The sequence below is a fragment of the Kogia breviceps genome, chromosome 1, assembly GCF_026419965.1.
Source record: "Kogia breviceps isolate mKogBre1 chromosome 1, mKogBre1 haplotype 1, whole genome shotgun sequence".
Lineage (NCBI taxonomy): Eukaryota > Metazoa > Chordata > Mammalia > Artiodactyla > Physeteridae > Kogia > Kogia breviceps.
In genome coordinates, this window is record NC_081310.1 from 31,407,650 (window position 1) to 31,428,595 (window position 20,946).

Genomic DNA, 20,946 nt, shown 5'->3' on the forward strand with positions numbered 1-20,946 from the left:
TCCTCTCAAATAACAATGAATTTGCAAGTTATCTGACACTCTGAGCTGTATTTGTCAACAGGTATCTTTCAGCAGGATTAATTAGCCAGGCATAGAGGCTTTTAAAGGGAGGGGATAAAAAACATAAACATTAACAGCATTTCCAGCTCCATGTTTTTCATTCTTCAAGGATCACAGTGTGTTTTAGAGATGGTAATATAGTTAGAAAACTAAACTATACACTGAAAGGATAAAATTTCAGTATTACTTTTAGGTACCATTAAGTCTTTTTCTGTGTTTTTAACAGAAATGTTGCCCCCAATTTCCCTCATAAAAGCATATTCCTAAATGATAACTGCTTCCAAGGAAAACTTATCTTTTTGAAATGTCAAAGATAAACCCTGAAACAAATATACTCTACCTCTGCCATAGGTAAGGTGGCCCATTCACCCAGTTTGCCCAGCTTGTTGGTTTATGCTTGCTGTCTTGGCGTACAGTAAGTACAGTAGCATCTTCTTTAATTCTCAGAAGTGTCTCAGTTGGGACAATAAATTATAAGTTCACCCTAGCTTATAAAGTTAGAGCTATAATCTACCTTAGGTTATATCTCCTTTAATATCAATACCTTTTTATTCCGAACAGCTTCCACATTTTACAACACCATCCCAAGGAAAGTCATCCTAATAATAATGCTCCTCCCCTTCTCTCCTAAACTAAGGCAAAAGACCTCTGCACCACTCCCATCCCTGGTTACCTTATACTCAAATAGGCTTGTGGGACACCCTTCTGTCACCATGGTTGACTCCTACCTAGGTAATAAAGACTTATCAAGGATATCAAAGAATATAACCATCCCCAAATCAAATACCATTCAATTTCTGTATCAAAAAACAAAGAGAGAAAAGAAACATTCTGTAATTTTCAAGAACTGTACTCCTCACTGAATACTCTCCCACAAATCTTTCCAACTCTCCTACTTGTCCTCTCTTGGACATCACCAAATCAGCACATTTACAGGCAGAAAATGCCCTCTCCCTCTTTCTCAGGAGTAGGAGTGTATCTCTGAGGCAACACCCAGATCAGGTTATCCCAGAAAAGTCACCCTCCAAGGAAACTAGTTCTAGAAACAGAGTCACCTTAGGATCTCAAGCAGTGATTAGATTTTCCAAAGCCTAGCAAGGATCTCAGATCAAAACAGGTCATGGAGAATAGATGTTTTTTTTCCCAACAAACCTGATGGACTATAAAATAAAATTACTATCAACAATGTTTTTCTATTACCTTAGCTGATTCAGGATGGAGTCAAAGATACTGGGGACCCAAGGGAGACCCCTGGGCCTAAGGTCCCCCATACATTTCACAGAACAGTAGGTGTAAGTTAATGGACTGTGCTTTTAAGTCAATGAGAGCCATCATGAAAAATAAGAAAAGCTAATCACTTCTCAATGTGGTACCACCAAAAGAAAAATAAATTTTAAGTGCATCAGCCCACACAATGGATGGGAACTTGTTGTTCCTACCAAAACATGATGGGAATTACTGCAATAGATCTATGTCAATGTGTCTGTCACTGTATGACATCAGTACACATCCCCACAAAAACATCACTACAATGAGATCATGGCTACCTCCCATGTTACAGTCATACACCATTCTCCTCTACCATAAATTCTTACTCATGAAAGAGATCAAGAAATATTATCTAGTCTATGATTTTTCTTTTATACAAACCAAACCTAAGCTACCTCAAACAAATATAATTACCTATTTTTAAAGACTCTCCCCACCCTGTCCCCCGGTCTCTCTCTTTTTTAATTCCAAGATATTTTCTGGAAGAAAACTAGCTAAGGAAATTCAAAGACCAAAATATGTATTTTAAATCTTCATAAAAATTCAAAGATGGCTTAATAGAGGAATAAAACACGGGATTAAGCATTCTTGAATTAAAGTGATTAAAAGTACAAAAATTGCTTTGGTTTAGACTCATGTTATTATAAAATATATCAAAAACACTAAAACTGCCTTAGATTTATTCTCTCTGGTACATTACTAAACTTTTTTTTTTTTTTTTTTGTGGTACGCGGGCCTCTCACTGTTGTGGCCTCTCCCGTTGCGGAGCACAGGCTCCAGACGCGCAGGCTCAGCGGCCATGGCTCACGGGCTCAACCGCTCCACAGCATGTGGGATCTTCCCGGACTGGGGCACGAACCCGTGTCCCCTGCATCGGCAGGCGGACTCTCAACCACTGCGCCACCAGGGAAGCCCCATGACTAAACTTTTAAAGCCAGTCTTGGAATTAATTGATAGTCAGATGCTGCTAAATAAACTTCAGCAAGGCATTCTTATACTAGACAACACAAATTCTGAACACTCATTATACCACATTTCATCAAATCTAAGAAGCTATTAATTGTAGGACAAATCATTATTTTATACACCACTAAGAAAGAAAAAAGCTGTCTATTAAATGTAAGATATCATCAACCCAGTATTATGTACTCAATATCAGTGATGTTAAAACATGAGGGGAAAAAAGTATCTTAGAATTAGTGAAATACTCTCAAATTCCTATATCCATCTAATTTTGGCACTGTAGCTATGATTTATAGTGTGTTGCAATCAAAACCACTGAAATGAACAAAAAATTTAAATCTCTTACCTTCTGTAGTACATTCAGGAAAGCTATCAATGAGGGAATCCGAATAAGCTTCAACAGGACCAATCAATTCAGAACCATCATTGATTATTCCTCCCTAGAAAGACCAAAGTAACTGTGCTTCATTGTCGATATGAGTATTTTTAAAAATCAGTAATGAGAACAATGGTTATCTCATCTATGTACAAGAATTACAAAAATGTTCATCTATTAAACTAGATTACAATTGCTTTTAAAAAATCAATAGGAATATCAATATTGGTTCATCAAATATAACAAATGTACCACACCAAGGAAAGATGTTAATAATAGGGGAAACTGTGAGGGAGAAAGGAGAATCTATGGGAAAACACTATACTTTCTGCATAATTTTTCTGTAAACCTAAACTGTTCTAAAACATAGCCTATTTAAAAATTCAGGGCTTCCCTGGTGGCGCAGTGGTTGAGAGTCCACCTGCCAATTCAGGGGATGCAGGTTCGTGCCCCGGTCTGGGAAGATCCCACATGCGTGGAGCGGCATGGCCCGTGAGCCATGGCCTCTGAGCCTGCATGTCCAGAGCCTGTGCTCCGCAACGGGAGAGGCCACAACAGTGAGAGGCCCGCGTACCGCAAAAGAAAAAAAAAAATGCAGAAAAAGAAAAAGCCCACCAGCTAAGGTGGTGGGTATTACTCAGTATGCTTAGTAGTCACTAGTCTTTCTAATTAATGACAAATGATGGACTCCATTAGGAAGTCATTTAATTTTACCAAATTAAAAAATACAACACAGCACCTCAAGTGATCCGAGAAGTGCCTTATATTCGAGAATCATTTGAATGCAATGTACATAAGACTAAATAAATTTAAGATATTTTATTAAAGAGATACATTTTTAATAAATATAAAACGGATTTATCCACGTGACCATCATTTTAATTCTATATTTAAGTTTGAAAATTCAGACCTGAAAAGATTATTTTCTCTTACTCTGTGTGCAACTAGAGAATGCTCTATCAGGCAAGTGGTGTGGTATGATTTTGTGCTGTGGCTTTATGGACTGAATGCTCCAATCACATATATTAAAGGTTTATAACCCTTAAATAACTATAACTAATTAAAATAATAGCTCTTCTGCTCTTTAACATATTTCCTTTTACCTTCCACCAACAGTTCTATACCCCCAAACACTATTACCAGGATAGCACAACCCAAGAGAAATATAAGATCCCTATTTCCTCTCTGTGTCAGCACAAAGAACTCAACAACTATCCTTCCCCCGCCCCTAACAACTATCTTTACCTAATCAAGTCTCCCTGCCAGTTCATCTTTAAGGAAGGGAAATTTGAAATGGTCCCTCTCAAATTAACAAATTTTACTTCTCTGAGTTTTAAGTGAACTGAAACTTTGAAAACGATTATTTTTAGAAGAATTTTTATCACATTATTTTATTTTTTAATTAAAATATTCAAATCACAGATTGTAACTGAATTTTTCTCCAAAAAGAAGAGTATCTATTCTAAACTAAGCCATCCTTTAAACAATATCCAAACCAAACCCTAAGAAAATGTAAAAGTATTCCTGAGAGTTTTAATAGGCAAATTTGATTTTAGGTATAATCTCACATAGTAGAAAGTGCCTTTCAACTATTAACTACCTCTTCCACTACGAGGTATGTGACTTTAAGTTACCTACCTATAAAAATGGAAATAATATCTACATAACTAACTCAAAGAGTTGTTAGGACTAGATTTCACAGATGTAAAGTGTTTAGAACAATGCAATAAGCACTCAAATTTTTATTTGTTATTACTAGCTGATACAAGATCTGCTCATAAGATAAAAACAAAATACTGAAGAATGCAAGAAAAGTTTTAGCTCATAATCCTACAGAAATTTTACTTACCTAATTTAATAAACAATATTATACAAAATAGATAATAAAGAATAAATATTTAATGAAACAAAATAATAAAAACTGTTCTAGAGGAACTTAAGGGAAGTAGTAGGAAAATATGCCACAATTCTACTTTAAATCTCTAGTTCAAAAACATTAACCTTTTAGTGTTTCTGAGTATGCAGTAAAAAGAAACTCTTATTATACAGCATCTCAAAGGTTTTGATTAATGAAGAGTCAATCTGGGGGGGAAGGAGTTCAGATATGCTGTAATATCCAAATATGGTGGTAAATGAGCAAATGCCCCCACCAAAAGGCAATGATGAAACTAGAGAAAACTGTCAAAACAATTTTACATTTCAGAGCTCTGGAAATTAACCAAAAACATAAAGCAAATGAATAAGTGGTTACTCATGAAACCACAGAAGCCCGGGTGAGAACTGTGGGGGTCTGTGACATTCTTGCCTGAGGTTGTTCCCATATTCCCTCCCAGCTGGTTGCCATGGTAATTATACAAGGGAAGACAAGCCTTAGAAACAAGTAGATTCACTTGCAGAAGAGGCTGGCATGATTTAGACTTAAGCACAGAAAGAAGTCCCCCCGCTCAAAAAACAGTGTTACCAATAATAGTAGTGATCTTAGTGCCAAACAAATGGCAAGAACAGTGGCTCTGCAGGCATGAAGTTGTAGTAAGCAAAGGACCAGCACATTAGCCAGACATTTAGCAGGAAGATCCAGAAAATAACGTGGCCATAAGGGTTCTTAATAAGTTTTCTACCTATCCATGGAGGAAAAACCAGAGATGGATCAAGCTATCTGCAAATCCCTGGCAAACCATGAGAGGGTGCGCATGCAGAGAAATGCAAGAGATCCCAAAGGAAAACAAAAGCCAGGGCAAACTTTAAAACTGCTTGAACCTTGAAAACACACAAAGAATCATCAGCATAAGGGAGAAGTATATAATGAAACAAAGTGTACAAGCAAAGGCCAATCACTGGCTGACCAAGCTATGCTTATACAAGGCACCCAGCCAGGTTTAAAAATACAATAAAGATTTTAAGCTGAGCAGAAACATTAGCAGTCACACACTGTATACCAAACAGACTACACAGATTTAGTACAGACATGTTACTGAAGACACTAATAAAACAATGGCAACAACCCTCAGGGGAAAAAAATTAGAACCCAGAGTTGCTATAATATATTATACAAATTTTTCAGTGTTCAACAACAAAATTATGAGACATACAAAGAAAGAGTAAAGAGTGATGATGAATGGATACACAGAATGTGGTATATTCATATCCACTTAATGGAATATTATTCAGCCATCGAAAGGACATAAGTACTGATACATGTTACAACACAGATGAACCTCGAAAACATTAAGCTATGTGAAACAAGTCAGATGTAAAAGGCCGCATACTGTATGATTCCAGTCATGTCCAGAATAGGAAAATCCATCAAAACAGAAAGTAAATTAGTGTTTGCTAGGGGTTAGGGCAAGTGGGGTAGGAGGGGTGAATGCTAATGGGTATAACGTTTCTTTTGGGGTGATAAAAATGTTCTGAAATTAGACAGTAATAATGGTTGCATGACCTTGTGAACAAACTAAAAAGCACTGAACTGTATGCCTTAATTGGTGCATTTTATGTAATGTGAATTAATCTCGATTTTAAGAAAAAAAGAACCAGATGAAAATCCTAGAGTTGAAAAGTATAGTAAGAAAATTTTAAATTCACTAGAGAAGTTCAACAATACATTTGAGAAAGAAGAATAACCAATGAACTTGAAGATCAACAGAAACTATCCAATATGAACATCATAGGAAAAAAACTGAATAATAACAGAGAACCAGGGAGAGCTGTGGGATAATATCAAGCATACCAACTTACATGTAATAGGAGTACCAGACATGAGAGAGGAAAAAGGGCTGAAAAAAAATATTTGAAGAGGTGAGGGCAGAAAACTTCCAAATTTGACAAAAATATTAATCTACAAACACAAGAAGATAAATTAAACCCAAAATAAAATAAACAGAAACAGATCAACAGCTAGTCACTGTTGAAAGACAAAGGCTAAATTCAGAAAGAAGCAACAGAAAAAGACTTATACAGTGGAACTACAGTATAATTAACAGCTGACTTCACATAAAAAAACAATAAAGGACAAAAGACAGAGGAATGATAAATTCAAACTGTCAAAAAGAACTGTCAATCAATAATTCTATACATCCAGCAAACTATTCTTTTAAAATGATGAGTAAATAAAAACATTTCCAGACAAGGACTGGGAGACTCTTGCTAGCAAACCTGCCTTGCACAAAAAAAGAAACTACAATCCTTCAAGATGAAAGGAAATGACAACATATGGTAATTCAAATCCACCTGAACAAAAAAAGGAAATATGAGGGTAAATAAAAAGAATACATAAATATATGTTCTCTTTTCCTCCCTTAACTCTTTGAAAAGACATCATAACACTCTATTGTTCAGTTTACATTTGAGGTATACAATAATATAACAAAAAAGGAGGAGTGAATAGAGCTCTATGGAGCAAACTTTCTATATTTTACTGGAATTAAGTTAGTATTCTTCTCAAGTAAATTGTCATAAGTTTAAGTGCATATTCTGGGCTTCCCTGGTGGCGCAGTAGTTGCGAGTCCGCCTGCCGATGCAGGGGACGCGGGTTCGTGCCCCGGTCTGGGAAGATCCCACATGCCGCAGAGCCGCTGGGCCTGTGAGTCACGGCCACTGGGCCTGTGCGTCCAGAGCCTGTGCTCCGCAACGGAGGAGGCCGCGGCAGTGAGAGGCCCGCGTACCGCAAAAAAAATTAAAAATAAAAAAAAATTTTTTTTAAATAAAGTGCATATTTTAATCCCTAGAGCAAACAGAGAGAAAATAACTTTTAGGGGCTTCCCTGGTGGCGCAGTGGTTGAGAATCTGCCTGCCGATGCAGGAGACACGTGTTCGTGCCCTGGTCTGGGAAGATCCCACATGCCGCGGAGCAACTAAGCCCGTGAGCCATGGCCGCTAGGCCTGCGCGGCCGGAGCCTGTGCTCCGCAACGGGAGAGGCCACAACAGTGAGAGGCCCACATACCAAAAAAAAAAAAAAAAAAACGAAAATAACTTTTAAAAACACACACCTAAAAAAAAAGAATTTAGGGCTTCCCTGGTGGCGCAGTGGTTGAGAGTCCGCCTGCCAATGCAGGGGACGCAGGTTCGTGCCCCGGTCTGGGAGGATCCCACATACCGCTGAGCGGCTGGGCCCGTGAGCCATGGCTGCTGAGCCTGCGCGTCCGGAGCCTGTGCTCCGCAACGGGAGAGGCCACAACAGTGAGAGGCCCGCATACCGCAAAAAAAAAAAAGAATTTAAGTGGTATAATAAACAATACCTATTTAATACAAAAGGTGGTATAAAGTAGAAAAACAAAAGAACCAAAAATATGAGACATATAACAAATAGCAAAATGGCAGACAAAACTTCAATCTTACCAATAATTAAATATAAAAGGACTAAATACCACAATCAACAACAGCAATTTGCAGACTGAATAAAAAAACAGGATTAAACTATATATAGTGCACATAAGAGTACCCTTTAGATTCAATAATACAGACTGAAAGCAAAAGAATAAAAGAAAGGTACCATGCAACAGTAAGAAACCTAGAGTGTCTATATTAAAATCACACAGACTTTATATTAAAAACAGACTTTAAGACAATAAATATTACTAGAAAGAGGGGCATTTCATAAGGTTAAGAAAATCAATTCATCAGGAAGATATAACCATTCTATGCCAAAAAAGCCCCAAAATAAAGTAAAAGTTAACATAACTGGAAAGAAAAACAGAAAATTCAACAATAATAATTAGAGAGACTTCAATACTTCAATCTCAATAATTGCTAGAACAACTAGACAGAAAATTAGCAAGGATAAAGAAGACAACATTATCAAGTAACTTGAATTAACAGATATTTACATAAAACTCCACCTGACAACAAAATATATGCTCCTTTCAATGTTGCTAGGAAATAAATCAGGTCTCAGTAAATTTTAAAGGAATGAAATCATACAATGTATATTTTCTTTTTTTTCTTTTTATAAATTTATTTATTTTTGGCTGTGTTGAGTCTTCATTGATACGCGTGGGCTTTCTCTAGTTGTGGCAAGTGGGGGCTACTCTTCATTGCAGTGCACAGACTTCTCATCGTGGTGGCTTCTCTTGTTGTGGAGCATGGGCTCTAGGCACACGGGCTTCAGTGGTTGTGGCATTTGGGCTCAGTAGTTGTGGCTCATGGGCTCTAGAGCGCAGGCTCAGTAGTTGTGGCGCATGGGCTTGGTTGCTCTGTGGCATGTGGGATCTTCCCAGACCAGAGCTCAAACCCGTGTCTCTTGCATTGGCAGGCAGATTCTTAACCACTGAGCCACCAGGGAAGTCCACAATGTATATTTTCTGACCACAACCACAAGAAAACAAAATTAGAAATCAACAACAGATTAAACTTTAAGAAATCCACAAATATTTGGAAATTAAAGAACATGTTTCCAAATAACCAATGGGTCAACAGAAAAATCATAAAAGTAATCAGAAAATACTTTGAACTGAATAAAAGTGAAAATAAAACAAAAATTTATGGGATGAGGCTCAAACAATGCTAAGAAGAAAATTTATAGCTGTAAATGCCTATGTTAGACAAGAAGAACCATCTCAAATCAATAACTTAAGCTTCAAATTTAAGGAATTAAAGAATTAGATAAAGAGCAAAGTAAACCCAAAGCATGCAAAAGGAAGGAAACAGAGTTTAGAACAAAAATCAGTGAAATGAAATAGAAAAATAGAGAAAAAAAATCAATGAAACCAAGTTGATCCTTTGAAAAGATCAACAAAAATATCAAACTTTTACCTAGACAGGTCAAGAAAAAATAGATAAGACACAAATTACCAAAATCATGAATGAAAGAGGGGACATCACTACCATACCTATAGAAATTTAAAACATTGTAAGGAACACTATGAACAAATTACAGAATTTAGATGAAAACTCCTAGGAAGATACAACTTAACAAGCTGATTCAATAAGAAAGAGAAAATTAGAATAGACCTACAACAAGAAAATGCACTGAATTAGAAATTTAAAATTTTCCCACATCAATTCCACTCCTAGGTATATACCTAAGAGAAATGAAAAAATACGTCCACACAAAAACTTATATGCCAGTATTCATAATAGCATCATTCATAACAGTCAAAAGGAGAAGACAACCTATATGTGCATCAACTGATGAATGGATAAACAAAATTTGGAATATCCATGGATCCATACAAAGGAATATTATAAGTATAAAAAAAGGAATGAAGTATGGATACTGGCTATAACATGGATAACCTTTAAAGTATAATGCTAAATGAAAAAATACAGTTCCATTCATAATAGCAACAAAAGAATAAAATATTTAGTAATAAATTTAACAAAAGAAGTGCCAGACTTATACCTGAAAATGGCAAAACACTGCTGAGACAAATTAAAGAACACAAATAAATGGCGAGTTATTTCATGTTCACAGATTAGAAGACAATATTGTTAAGATAACAATTCTCCCCAAACTGAACTAATGATTAATACAATTCCAATCAAAATTTCATCAGAATTTTCTGTTGATATGGACAAGCTGATACTAAAACATTATATGAAAATTCAAAGGAATCAAAATTGCCATAACATCTTTGAAAAATACAAATATAGTGGGAAAACTTACACTTTCTGATTTCAAAACATATTATAAAGCTACAGTAATCAAAAGAGTACATACTGGTAAAAGAACAGGCACATAGATCAACAGAAGATGTCAAAAGTCCAGAAATAAAGCGTTACATGTATAGTCAATTCTTTTTCAGCAACAGTGCCAACATACTTCAATAGGGAAATGATAGTCTTTTCAACAAACAGTGCTGAGACTATTTGATATTCAAGTGCCAAAAGATTAATTTAGACTGTTACTTCACACTATACACAAAAATTAACTGAAAACGGATCACAGACTTCCAGAAAGGAATGTAAGAGAAAATTCTCTTGACTTTGGATTAATCAAAGAGATCTTAGATATGACAACAAAAGCATGATTCAAAAAAGAAAAAAAATGGTAAATTATACTTCATCAAAACTAGAAACTTTTGCACATCAAATGACACCATTAAGAAAATGAAAAGACAAGCCATACATTTGGAGAAAATATTTGCAAATCACATGTCTAATAAAGAACCTGTATCCATATTACATCTGAAACTCATTAACACAAACAACTCAACCAAAAGAGGGACAGATTTTAATAGACATTTCACCAAAGAATACATATAGATAAGCACAGGTTGAAAACAGGTTCAACATCATTAGCCAAACTGAAATTAATACTACCGTGAGATACCATTATACACATACACACAGTTATAATTCTAAAATCACACAGGGACTTCCCTGGTGGCTCAGTGGTTAAGAATGCGCCTGCCAATGCAGGGGACATGGGTTTGATCCCTGCTCCCGGAAGATCCCACATGACACGGAGCAACTAAGCCCGGGTGCCACAACTACTGAAGCCTGCACGGCCTAGAGCCCGTGCATCACAATGAAGAGTAGCCCCCACTCACCACAACTAGAGAAAGCCCGCATCTAGCAATGAAGACCCAACACAACCAAAAGTAAATTAAAGAAAAAAAAAAAATCACACAATACCAAGTGTTGGTGAGGTTACGAAACTGAAATTAATACTACAGTGAGATACCATTATACACAGTTATATTTTTTAAAGCACACGATACCAAGTGCTGGTGAGGTTGTAAAAGAACCAGAGCCTTCATACATTGCTGGGGAATGTAAAATGGTAAAGTCACTTTGGAAAACAGTTTGGCAGTTTCTTAAAAACATAAACTTACCATAAGACTCGGCAATTCCACTACTAAATATCAATCTGATATATGTTTTCTATATGAAATGAAATTAGAACATTTTCTCATATCATATACAAAAATAAACTCAAAATGGATTAAAGACCTAAATGTTAGACTGGAAACTATAAGACTCCTAGAAGAATACACAGGTGGAACATTCTTTGACATAAATCACAGCAATATTTTTTTGGATCCATTTCCAAAGGCAAAGGAAACAAAAGCAAAAATAAACAAACGGGACCTAATTAAACTAAAAAGCTTTTGAATAACAAAGACAACCATCAACAAAACGAGAAGACAACCTACTGACTGGGAGAAAACACTTGCAAATGATATGACCAATAAGGGGTTAATATCCAAAATACATAAAGAGCTCATACAACTCAACATCAAAAAAAGTCAACCCAATTAAAAAATGGGCAGAAGACCTGAAGAGACATTTTTCCAAAGACATACAGATGGCCAACAGGCACATGAAAAGATGCTTAACATCATTAATCACGAGAGAAATGCAAATCAAAACCACAATGAGACATCACCTCACCCTGTCAGAATGGCTATCCTCAAAAAGACCACAAATAATAAATGTTAGCAAGGATGTGGAAAAAAGGAAACCCTGTGCACTGCTGATGGGAATGTAAATTGGTGCTGCAACTGAAGAAAACAGTGTGCAGGTTTCTCAAAAAACTAAAAACAGAACTACCATATGACCCAGCAGTTCCAATACATCCAAAAAAAACAAAAACATAATTCAAAAAGATATATGATTTATGTCATAGAGTGTTCTGCCTATGTTTTCCTCTAAGAGTTTGATAGTGTCTGGCCTTACATTTAGGTCTTTAATCCATTTTGAGTTTATTTTTGTGTATGGTCTTAGAAGTGTTCTAACTTCATTCTTTTACATGTAGTTGTCCAGTTTTCCCAGCACCACTTATTGAAGAGGCTGTTTTTTCTCCATTGTATACTCTTGCCTCCTTTATCAAAGATAAGGTGACCATATGTGTGTGGGTTTATCTATGGGCTTTCTATCCTGTTCCACTGATCTATATTTCTGTTTTTGTGCCAGTACCATACTGTCTTGATCTGTAGTGAGGTGGATGGACCCAGAGTCTGTCATACAGTGTGAAGTAAGTCAGAAGAGTAAAACAAATACCGTATACTAACACATATATATGGAATCTAAAAAAAAAAAATGGTTCTGATGAACATAGGGGCAGGACAGGAATAAAGACACAGACATAGAGAATGGACTTGAGGACACGGGGAGGGGGAAGTATAAGCTGGGACAAAGTGAGAGAGTAGCACTGACATATATACACTACCAAAGGTAAAATAGCTAGCTAGTGGGAAGCAGCTGCACGTCACAGGGAAATCAGCTCAGTGCTTTGAGACCACCTAGAGGGGTGGGATAAGGAGGGTGGGAGGGAGATGCAAGAGGGAGGGGATATAGGGGTATAAGTAGGCATATAGCTGATTCACTTTGTTATACAGCAGAAACTAACATGAGTATAATTGCTGTAAAGCAATTATACTCCAACAAAGATGTTTTAAAAAAAAGATATATGCACCCCAATGTTCAGAGTAGCATTATTTACAATGGGCAAGATATAGAAGCAACCTAAGTGTCCATCAACAGATGAACAGATAAAGAAGATATGGTGTATATATACAATAGAATACTATTCAGCTATAAAAAAGGATGAAATTTTGCCATTTGCAACAACATTGATAGACTCAGAGGGTGTTATGTTTAGTGAAATAACTCAGAAAGAGAAGACAAATACTGTATGATATCACTTATATGTGAAATCTAAAAAATAAAACAAACTGATGAATATAACAAAAAAGAAACAGACTTGGATATAGAGAAACAGTGATTATGATTGGGGAGAGGAAAAGGGGGAGGAGCAAAATAGGAGTAGGGGATTCAGAGGTACAAACTATTATCTATAAAATAAATAAGCTACCAGGATATACTGTACAACACGGAGAATGTAGCCAATATTTTATAATAATTATAAATGGAGTATAACCTTTAAAAATTGTGAATCACTATGCTGTACATCTGAAACTTACATAATGTTGTAAATCAACTATACCTGAATTTTAAAAAATATATATATATGTGGAAAAAGAAACTTTGTTGTATGAGACAAATAAACCCTTTTCTTGTTTAAGATAATATGGTGGGGCTTCCCTGGTGGCGCAGTGGTTGAGAGTCCGCCTGCCGATGCAGGGGACACGGGTTCGTGCCCCGGTCTGGGAAGATCCCACATGCCGCAGAGCAGCTAGGCCCATGAGCTATGGCCGCTGAGCCTGCGTGTCCAGAGCCTGTGCTCCGCAACGGGCGAGGCCACAGCGGTGAGAAGCCCGCGTACCGCAAAATATAATAATAATAATAAATAAGGCTGCCTCTTTCTAGAAGCATAGATTCGCTGCCACATAGAAACAGCTGTATTTAGTAAAGAGCTAAATACTGTATCAATTTGACTTGGCCTTTTATCCTAAATATCTGCATTAGGTCATGAGCAGAAGCCAAATTTATCATCTCAGCCACATTTGCAGAGTAATAAAAAATTAAGCAATGAAGTCAATCAGCAAGAATCTTATTGTTACTACAAACTTTTCTACTACTCTTTCTATTTCTAAGTCATAAGTTTATAGTATCTTTCAAAAGATCAACTTCCTTCAGTAAACTAAAATAGGTCATGAAAAATAAATTCCTTTTGTAGATCCTTTGGTATAGTCTTTTGTAAGATCCTCATATACCTTGCTGCCTATATGGTCTAAGAAATGACATATATACAATTGAGTAGATTTTTAGTTAAAGAAGGGAAAAAGTAATTATGGCACAATCATCTAGCTTTTTTCTAGAGAGCTAAATGAAATATGAAAAGACATTAATATTATAAATAAAGACATTGATATTAACTGACAACTAGCACAGGTTCAATACAAAATAAGCTAGAAAATTATTATCTAAAATGATAATGAACTCAGAATGAAGGCATTACGTGTCAAGAAACTTAAAACACTACTATCCAAACATCTGTGGTAATACAACTTGTACTAGTCTACCTCTTTAAGTTGTACAGTGACTATTTTTGTTCTATCTTTACACAGCTTAGTCCAATTAGAACAAATTTAATATAGACTAATAGAAAAGAAGTCTACTACTGAAAGACACCTCAAAAAGTGAAGATAACTACTGGAGTTTCATCATATTTAAACATTTTAATGTATTTCAATTATGATGGATGAATTAGATAATCTCTAAACCCTCAGCATCAATTTTTTTTAAATCTGTGAATCGAAAATTATATACAGTTTTACATGAGAAATAGAAGACATGCCACAGACATTGTTATTTAGCTATTAACTTCTACTTATTTTAGTGAATAATGAAATTCAAAAGTAAATGACATTTTGTTTTAAAAAAAAAACTTGAATCTTGCTTTACCACAAATTAGAAAACAAAGACATTTAATAAAATACAAATATTCCAGAAAGAACACCAAACCTTGAAAAAATCTTCAAGCTGTTTACTGTTATAAAGAGCAGGAATATTGGCAGAGAACTGTAGCAGATCTTCAGCACACTGTCTCCTCTCTTCAATAACAGTTTCATCAAATCGTCCTAGAATTAAATATGAATCAACACTTAAGGAAAGAAAGATCAAACACGGATTTATGTTAGTTTATATTCACAATTTAGAGAGCAGCAGCAGGCCTATCACTGCCTATTTGCTCTGCGTATCAGGCAACCTTCTGAAGTTAAATCTAGTCTCTACAACTGGAATCAGTAATGCTCCCACCAGAAAAGAAAATAATGTTTCTGATAAAACAAGAGGCAGAGGTGTCAACTAGTAAACAAATAATGCAGTCATAATCTAAAGCCTGTCAATATAAAAAACTTACCATTTAAGAAGCTGGTAATTTGAAACTAAAGTTGAAAGGAGAATTAATAAAGAACTCAAATGGTTTTCTATAGTAATTTAATACTGTAATTACTCATATAATTTTCCCTTTCCCACTCTTTTGATTTATAAACGGAGCTGAAGAGAGAAAATTATGAGAACATCTGTATGTCAGTGGGGTCAAAAACCTCAGCTTGAAGCAAAAAGCTTTCAAGCCAAATTCCATGTGTGATGCTGTCAGTGTACATGAAAGCACACTTGTGAGAAAAAAGAGAACACACACAGCACAGTGAGCTCCGGTTTGCAAGGTGATCGAAAGGTGGTTTTCAAAGAATTTTTTTAATGATATATACAGTCTGAATGCTGATAAGACATTTTCAAACATGACCATTTTGCACTACTCTCAGATAAGATTACCAGTTGGCATTTGTCACATGCCATGTACCATACTGATTGCAATTTAGGTTTAAAAAAATACAAAATCAAAAGAGTAACACATCCCATACTTAAGTGGCTTTGCAAAATGTTAATAGAAAACTGAGATATAAAGAGATTCCTAGTTATAGGCACCACAACTTCCTGGAAATAAGTCAACTTCTTTGCAGTTATCACTACAAAGAAGCAAATGAAAGAAAGGGAGGAAAAAAAGAAACAGATGGATTAAAACAGAGCCCTCACTTGCTTTAGTCAAAGCATTAAACTACATCTGAGAGTACAAAGAGAAAAGAGGTTACTTTTGCGTGCCACACTTCTTGCAGTAGCTCAATAAGTATTTAATATAACTATAAAGTAAGGAAATTTATTTTTTACTAACTTTTTAAAATATCACCTCTATTTTCCACCCACTCAGAAACACAATTAATGATTAAATTTTGGTGTGCCAACTCTCTACTCTCCCTTGTTTATGGGGAAATCTGTTTCAAAATGCTCCTCTATTGTAAAAACACATAATTACAAAAAAGATGTTCTACACTAGGAAATGTCACATCTAATCCAACATACTTTAATTTAAAACCAACCTTTATGTGTAAGATTATACTATATCCCAGCTAACAAACTTGACATAATAATTAGACTTTGTGGAAAATAACAGATTGAGGTTCAAGCATTTTGATTTTAATCATGATATCACCTTAAAATGGTTAACAATGTTTTATAGAAAGTGAACAGGTTTTTAAAAGTCTATGGAACGTAAATAAGCAAGGTAGCATGATCACATTAAAAATGCTTGTCAACCTAAAGATAAAAAAGAGAGAGGGAGACTCCTAGTTATACTACTCACGGCAAGAATTTGAAACTGAACCACTAAATACCTCAGCTCAATGTGTCTCATGCTTATGGTGAAATGTCTACTTCATGATAACTAAAAGAAATGGTTTTAGAGTTAGACCTGGGTTCAAACTACTTGCTCTATCATTCACTAGCTATAAAATCTTAGGCAGATTATTTCCTAATTTACAAAACGGAGAAAATGAGCAACGTACTTAAAATGAGCAGTTCCATACCAGGCACATAGTAAGCACTTAATAAACCAATCATGGTGTCTTTAAATCTTCAAGTACCATCATAGTGTCTGACATACAGAACATGCTAATATATTTTTGTTGACTGTATGAGTGAATAATAAAAACGTACAAATACTTTCTAACACAAAGAACTATCTTACAGTGGAACATTCTATCCTAGAAGATAGTCATCTTTCACTGATAAGAAATTTTAAGGACTTACCTGGTAGTCCAGTGGTAAAGAATCCGCCTTCCAATCAATCCCAGGTCGGGGAACTAAGATCCCGCGTGCTGCGGGGCAACTAAGCCGTGCACCACAACTACTGAGCACGCATGCCACAACTAGAGAGCACGCATGCCACAAACTACAGCGCACATGTGCTCTGGAACGCGTGTGCCACAACTACAGAGTCCACGCACTCTGGAGCCTGCACACCACAACCAGAGAAGAGAAAAACCTGCACGCCACAACTAGAGAGAAGCCTGCACGCTGCAACGAAGATCCCACGTGCCGCCAGACCCGACACAGCCAAAAAGAGAAAGAAAGAAAGAAAAAGAAATTATAACAGTGGGTCCATAAACAACCCCCTATGCTTAATGGATGGGTTACAACAATCCTACAAAACTCCACGCGTATGTCCACAGGTACATTTTTCTAGGTGAAAGATTTGTAACTTGTATCAGCATCCTCAAAGAGCCCAGGCCCAGTAAAGGTTAGCAGGCAAGTGGCAATCAATTAGCGGATTCCTAACATTCAGTATGCTACTTCATTTACTTTGGGATAGCCAGTTGCTATCCCCATATCTGTTCTCGCCTTCTTTCTAAGTAAAATAATCCCCAATTTCTAACTAGGTACATGGCGGCCCAGGGGAAAAAAAAAAAAAGACTATAATTTCCAGCTTGCCTTGCAGTTACATGTGGACATGGACTAAAATCTGGCCAATAACATATAAACAAAAGTTATTTTGCAGATTACCAGAAATCTCTTTCAGAGACAACTGATAGACACCCTCACCTCCCCACCTCCCGCTTTTTCTTCTATTTCCTTTTCCCTTTCCAAGAAGGATTATGATGTGGGAGGTTAAAAATGATATAGCAACAAGGCAAGAGCTTGGATTCCTGACTACTTTGGAGCTGCCCTGCCTCCTATGCTGCGCTGCATAGGCTACCTCCAGAGCTTATGCCATGAGGAAAAAATTGACATCTATCTGGTTTTAAGTTTTGTCACAAGTAACCAAACCTAATATAATCCATTATGCTAAATCTGCTTTCCTATTAGTTCCCAGTTCATACGCAACAATTACATTAAATTAAATTCTTCCAATGACAAAAAACACATCTAAAATGACGTTGCTAGTATACCTATCAATAATATTATCTGGAAACAAACTTCTAAGAGCCCTAACACGTAGAACAAATTCTGTGGCCTGAAAACAATCTAAGATATTCAATCTTGGGGAAAAAACAGTAGGCCAAACAGGTTAAAATGACAGCTAAATGTCCATTATTCCTTGTTTTGCCTAAATAAGATATTAAGTATGCATCAGTGCTTATGATTACTGTCCAACATATTTATCCTTTAAACAAAAAAGTAAACTGCAGTACCTGTAAATTAGTATTTATGTGAGCATCTGCAATCTCAGAACAGAAATCCAGAAAATGCACACATTATATTATGCTTCAACCCACAAGACCACCTGATATTATTAAATGAACAACTTGTTGAAAAATTTTAATGAAAAACTTCCTAATATTTGATGACATCCTAAAAAACTCTCATTTACTGGCTGAAACAAATACATAAAAATTTAGATGCTTTAATCCTAGTGTGATCAATGACTCATCCCACCTCCCTATTAAACTAGATTTAAATGCTTAAGCAACAAGCATATCACTTCTAAATAGAATAAACATGTCAAAAGTGTGTCTTTGTTATATTTCTATTGATCTATGCATTTCTATTCCACTAAACTTGGACAAGCAGAGATGAATTAAAACATTTTTCAGAATGGAGTAAAACCAAAATTAAAGGCTAGTGCATTAAAAGGTTCAATTACACTGAATCCTATCATCAGAACTAATATGATGAAAGAACATGCTCACTTCTTTGCTCCTAAGATATTTCCAAATAACAACAAAAAATAGTATTGGCAGCACAAAGAGAAGCAGATGAATTTTAATGCAGTAACTACTGGCCCTAATATATATTACAAAGCCACCTAATTTGAAAATTAGATTAAGCATTAGCAAGATTCTAAAGGTAGATAACACACTAGTGGCTATTCTCAAACTGTTAATCTTTTAATATCATCAACCTCCCTTAAAAGGCAACAACAATGAGAAATTAATAAACAGGTGCTTCTCTTATCAGTGCTTTAAATTTCCATTCACAGGAATGGAAATTTTTTTATTTTCTTGTGAACAGAGTAGAAAATTTATACATAATTGTGATAGAAAATGTAAAACAAATTTTTCCTGAGGTTTATTATACAATATCACATATTACATACTATATTATTTGTGTGTGAGTATGTATATAGTATCTTTAAGCCACTCCACCACCTCCAAATTACTGAACAATGGTTTGCTATTAAAAGCTGCAAAAGGAAAATTAAACCAAAACCTTCTAATAAAGCTGGTAAAGCATCGGAAATAAAGTCTCTCTCTTTGATTTATAAGCTGCCTTTGAGATTTTCTCTGTTTTTTTAATTACGTAGAACAACTCCTGAAAGCAGCGTTCACAACTTTTTTAACATGCAAATGTCGATGACCAAAAACTGATTATACAAAACTAAAAGTTACCCTTGACCAGTAAGAAACTAGCCAGAAAAGCTTGGTGCTAATTCTTAACTATTAAAAATTCATTCACAGAGTAAAAAGAAAAAGAGGGAGGCCAACGTTCTCAGGTGTGAATTCCCTCTAGTCAACAGCACCAAGAACATACCTCTAGTTAAACAAGCTGGATTTAAGACTCCGAGAAAGTATACTATGGGGAACCCTGAGGCATTTCACTAAGAGGGTGTTAGAAAGGACTTACAGGATTTGAGCCTGTGTTAGGTGCTTTGGGGAAAGAGTCAAAGAAGTGGGGCTTTGTTTGCCCTGGCTTGGATGCTGTCAGGAAGTGGGAGTAATTCTATGACTCTGTTAATTCTAATTCTGTGATTCTATGATTTTAATAAATCTTACTATGAGGCAAGAAGAATGAAGAAAGGATAAGGCTGTGATTTGTAAGAAAAAAAGCTGTAGTCATCACGATAGCCAAGATGAAGATATGCTTGATCATTTTTGTGACTTGAAAAATGTTTTCGTCTGTGTTCAGACATGATTACAGAGTGGTCTTGTTTTAGTCTTGATCCAAGGACACAGAGTGGCCTTGTCTAATGTTCCTGTTCTGTGAAACTGCTTACGTTCAACAGAAGAACAACACAGCTTAGCTGTGAATGCCAGGCCAACTTTAAGAAACACCAAAGTCAAACAAATAGGTAGTGTCGGGCCACTTCTTTCTTAGATCTGTCAGGAACTGCTTTGCCTTTCCCACAGGAAATCATAGTGTGAGGAGAGATGTAACAAAGCAAACAGAAAACAATGATCTAATCATGAGAAAACAATCAGATCAAGATTGTGAAACCTACAAAACAACTGTCTCATACTCCTTAAAAATGTCAATGTCATGAAAGACCAAAAAAAATGCATAAGGAATAGTCTAGATTAAAGAAACAAACCTAGAGGCATAATCCTGGATCCAAAAAAGAAAAAAAATCTAAAAAAACCATTTTTAGAATAACTGGAAAAATCTGAATATTGACTACATATTTGATAACAGTATTATATCAATGCTAAATTCCTTGAGTGCTAAATTCCTTGAATAATATGGTATTGTGACTATAGGGGAAATATGGGAAGTAGGGATGAAATGTCACTATATCTGCAACTTATTCTCAAGTGGTTCAGTAAAAAAAAATGATACACTCACACACAGAGATACAGGAAAATGTGGCAAAAAGTTCATCAGTGAACTTGGACAAAAGGTATGTAAGTGTTCACTACACTACTCTTTAGGGTCTTTTGGT

General features: G+C 35.7%; 1 protein-coding gene across 4 annotated transcripts in view; it reads right to left on the reverse strand.

Moving 5' to 3' along the window:
• The window catches only part of RPS6KC1 (ribosomal protein S6 kinase C1), a 232,629-nt gene that overhangs the window by 138,823 nt on the left and 72,860 nt on the right, over positions 1-20,946 (reverse strand). For 3 of the 4 annotated variants that reach the window (XM_067029882.1, XM_067029876.1, XM_059073278.2), the window contains exons 4-5: positions 14,976-15,091; positions 2,639-2,732 (exon numbers count right to left, since the gene is read on the reverse strand). In XM_067029882.1, coding sequence (XP_066885983.1) covers positions 2,639-2,732; positions 14,976-15,091 — 210 coding nt within the window. The remainder of the gene's footprint in view (positions 1-2,638; positions 2,733-14,975; positions 15,092-20,946) is intronic. The other variant, XM_067029885.1, reaches the window with a different exon arrangement.